Here is a 4,253-nt window from a genome sequence, read left to right on the forward strand (position 1 = left end):
TCCTACTCCGGTCCAGAGTACAGGCAAAAGAATGCCATGTGAAAATCGTTTAAATCGCTCAAACACTTCAGACCTGAGTAGAGAAGTGGCGGACAGTCTCGTCTGCGTCCTCGGATATTGATCGCCTGGTCTTTGTGATTGTTTTTGCTAGTTTTTAACAGGTGCTTTGGAGGAGGAAGAGGCAGGAGGCACTTCAAGCAGAAGATTAGGCTGATGTTTTAAGGGCTAGACACAGCAGTCTGGGCAATCTGGCACCCAACTCAGATAAACATCAATAGATATAATATTATAATTTGTCAAGGAGACAAGTTCAAGACAAGTCTGAGTTCCCAGGAAACAAAGCAGAGAGGTTTGTGTGAAGGGTTCAGGAAACGTCCAAGGACTCAGTTTAGTGAACAATCGTGCTCTCAGAGTACAGCTGAAATATTTATTCACATTAAAGTTATTCAGCCCGCACGTCAATCCAATGCCACTGACGTTGAATACAGATATGTCTCAATAAGTAGCAGGTAGCGATTAGAAAGAGCATTTTGTTCATGGTGACAACAGGTCTGCTTGGGACATTTTGTTCATCAAACCCTGAACCTTTCGACGAGGTAATCTCCCATATCAAGTGCTGTCGGGGTATATTGTTACAAGGGCTGTGAACGACAAAGATATTAACATGGGGAGATATTACCACTCATCTCCCCTCTTCCCCTGCAGTGTTGACTCTCTCTCTGAGCACCAGAGGCACCGTGGGAAGTAGGGTGCACACGCCTTGGACTTCTGCTCATGAACATCACATGGAATTAGAGCCAGTAGACATATGAGAAAAGCCATTCTCACCAAGTCATTAGTGGAGTAACACGAGTGGCCGAGGATGACACAAATCTAACAAAAAGATGGTATCCCATCGCCGTCGCCGCGGGCAACGCTTGTAATTACGCACCTCCACTCCATTATTTCAGAGCTGACTTATTCGCTGTAATTGGATCGGGGGGGCTTCTTCATAACGTCTCATTTCACCTTCCTTCCGAGGGACCGTGCGGGAAGAAGGCCAGATACAGCGGGTAATTAAGACGGCTCGCCATCCGTCGATGAGTCTATGGCCGCCTTGCCCGTTAAAGGAACGACGGTTCTAACACCGCCATTACCACCATTATTGAGTCCTTAAGCAGCCATTTTATTCAAAGCCACTCATAGTGAAGTCAGAACCAGTTCATTAAGGAGCAGGTAGGGGTTAGGGGGCATCTTACTCAGGGATGCCTACAGGTAGATTGTGAATGTGTGGGATCAAACCAAGTACATTTTGGCTGGGAGCCTCGGTTCTGAGCAACATGATCCACAAGTCCGGCACAAAGGTGTCACACGGCCACAAAATATATCGGGACAGGAGATGGACACATACACAAACACACACACACACACACACACACACACACACACACACACACACACACACACACACACACACACACACACACACACACACACACAGGGGATTCAGGTAATGGATACCACTCAGGGGTTCCTGCATTGCTGCGTAGTGTAGCAGTATTCTGGGTGTAGAGAGTAGAGGATCCACAGGGAGGTGTTTCAAAGGAACCTGAACGTACCGGTCTGTAAACAATCTCATAACCAGAACAGGAAAAGACTGGACTCCTCTCCCAGGAGGGTTTTTTAAGCCTCCAGTTTTATTGTAAGAGTAGTGTAAAAACACACCTCAAGGGCTGCCTCTGTGTTGTCACGATCGATCATGTTATTATTTTTGTCGGTTGGTCCACAATTTGTAGCTTTGGAGCGCATTTATTTTTTATTATTATTATTTTCTAGAGCAACAGGGCCATTATGGGGGGAAGGGACATGTCAATGTATAATTGTGGTCATGGAAAAAAAAATGGTTTTCAGTATCTAACAGCTGTGTCTATCATTTGACCAGAACACCCAGACAACCAGCACCAGTTGAACTGACCACACAAGCCAAGTGGCTAAACCAGTGAACAACATTTACATTAACATTTAGGGCATTTAGCAGATGCTTTTATCCAAAGCGACTTACAATAAGCACATTTGTCATAATAAAGTGAAACAATATATTGCTGTTGGTACAATAAGGATGTTCATATGGTCCGTTCCTGAATCCTCGAACGTCAAACTTCCGAGTCGAAAGTCGGAAGATCTCCCAGCTTTCTTGCGGCATTTCTCTTTATGTCTTCATCCTTTGAAAATCAGAGAGTAGATGGAGAGCAGTGATGATGCTCTCAACGAAATCCGAGACCGGCAGGGACGTCAAACGTGCAACTCGGAAGGCTGGCGTCCGAGGATTCAGGGACACACCAATAGAACGGAGTGCCAAGCAACAACAATCGCTAGGTTGACCCATTCCCCGTATTCAACATAGAATACGGGGAATGGGTCAATACGACATGCAATAAGTGTGTACATTAAGTGGCAGGGAGTACAACATACAACAAGTAGGAGGGGAGGGACTTAAGACCTCTCTGCATAGCCACCCCGGCTATGCAGAGTCTAGGGGCACTCGGCGGCTGTACCTGTAGATGAGCACCTCGTCGTCGGAGCAGTTGTACTGCAGCTGGTACATCTTCACCTTGGGCGCCGTGGTGCTCACCGTCCACTGGACCAGCGCCGACGCCGCCGTCACCTCCGCCACCGACACCACCTTCTCCGGCGGGCCCTTGGGGGCCCCCTTGGTGACGCGGCTGGTGCCGGTGATGTCGGAGAGGCGGGACTTGGGCTGGGCCGGCTGCCCCGTGCCGTTGCTGAGGTGCGGCAGCTGGATGATGGACACCTCCACCGAGGCGGTGGACTCGCCCGCCACGTTGGCCGCGATGCAGGTGAAGGCACCGTAGTCCTTGGAGGTGGTGATGCCGATGCCCAGCGTGCCGTTGGGGTACAGCGTGGTGCGCGACGAGTTGCCCAGCAGCCGGTCGTCGGGGGAGATCCAGTGGACGGTGGGCGTGGGGTCCCCCGAGGCCTCACAGCGCAGGCTGGCCGTTTGGCCCTCCAGCACCAGGATGCGGTGGGTGTGCTGGGTGATGAGGGGCGGCTGGCAGGTGAACTCGTCCTCCTTGACGTACCAGAAGTAGCGGCCCTTCAGTGCGGGCGGGGAGGCGCAGGTCTCCAGGTCGTCGTCGCGGTCCAGCCGCCGCAGCCACAGCATCTCGCAGTTGCAGTGCAGCGGGTTGCCGCCCAGACTCAGGGACAGCTGGGGGGCGTAGGGCGTGGTCAGCACCAGCGAGTCCTGGGCGCGGGCGAAGACGGTGTCCGGCGGCAGCTTGCGCAGCCGGTTGGAGGTGAGGTCCAGCCGGGCCAGCCGCTCCAGGTCGGTGAAGGTCCCCTCGGGGATGAAGTCCAGCAGGTTGTGGTCCAGGCTGAGCTGGTGCAGGTTCACCATCTGCCGCACCGAGTCCCAGGGCAGCGAGGGCAGGTTGTTGAAGGACAGGTCCAGGTCCTCAAGCGCCGGCGCCAGGTCCTCCAGCGCCTTGTCGTGGACGCGGCCCAGCTGGTTGTTGTTGAGGATGAGGTGCTGCAGGTTGACCAGCCCACGCAGGTCGTCAGGCCCGAGCTCCGTCAGCCGGTTGTTGTCCAGGTGGAGCGAGCGCAGCGTCTCCAGGTCCCCGAAGGAGAAGGGTTGGATGTAGCCGATGGTGTTGCGGGACAGCGTCAGGTCCACCAGGTCCGTCATGTTGGCGAAGTCCTGCTGGGTGATGCGCAGGATGTAGTTCCCGCCCAGACGCAGCTCCACCGTGCTGCGGTCGATGTCCGGAGGCACGAACAGGAGGCCCTTGGCAGGGCACAGGGTCCCCAGGGACTCTGACAGGTTCTGGCAGGTGCAGTACTTGGGGCAGGCGTGGGCCATCGCCAACGTGGCCCCCAGAACCAGCAGACAGCAGAGGAGGCTCTCCATGGTCCAGTCATGCATAGGAACCTGGAGAGGAACACAGGAGGAGGACACAGTCAGAGACATGGAATCCTGAAGGACCTCTCAATGTCCACCATCTGGGGGTCTAGGGTCTGGGGGTCTAGGGTCTGGGGGTCTAGGGTCTGGGGGTCTAGGGGTCTGGGGGTCTAGGGGTCTGGGGGTCTGGGGTCTGGGGGTCTAGGGTCTGGGGGTCTAGGGGTTAGGGTCTGTGGGTTATAATCTTGGCATCTCCTTTGGCAAGATGCCCCCAAAGCCCAACCTGCTCCTTAATGATGTGCCTCAAGAAAAAGATAGTCCTTTTAAAAGAGTAAAAAAATCTTAAAGCACC

General features: G+C 53.6%; 1 protein-coding gene across 1 annotated transcript in view; it reads right to left on the minus strand.

Annotated features, from left to right (window-relative positions):
* lrfn2b (leucine rich repeat and fibronectin type III domain containing 2b) overlaps positions 1-3,925 on the minus strand; it is a gene marked incomplete at both ends in the record, with an annotated part of 9,534 nt that extends 5,609 nt beyond the window's left edge. The window contains one exon of the mRNA XM_079753253.1: positions 2,535-3,925. Coding sequence (XP_079609379.1) covers positions 2,535-3,925 — 1,391 coding nt within the window. The remainder of the gene's footprint in view (positions 1-2,534) is intronic.
* Between the last annotated feature and the right edge of the window lie 328 nt (positions 3,926-4,253).

The sequence above is a fragment of the Pollachius pollachius genome, assembly GCF_949987615.1.
Source record: "Pollachius pollachius genome assembly, chromosome: 16".
NCBI lineage: Eukaryota > Metazoa > Chordata > Actinopteri > Gadiformes > Gadidae > Pollachius > Pollachius pollachius.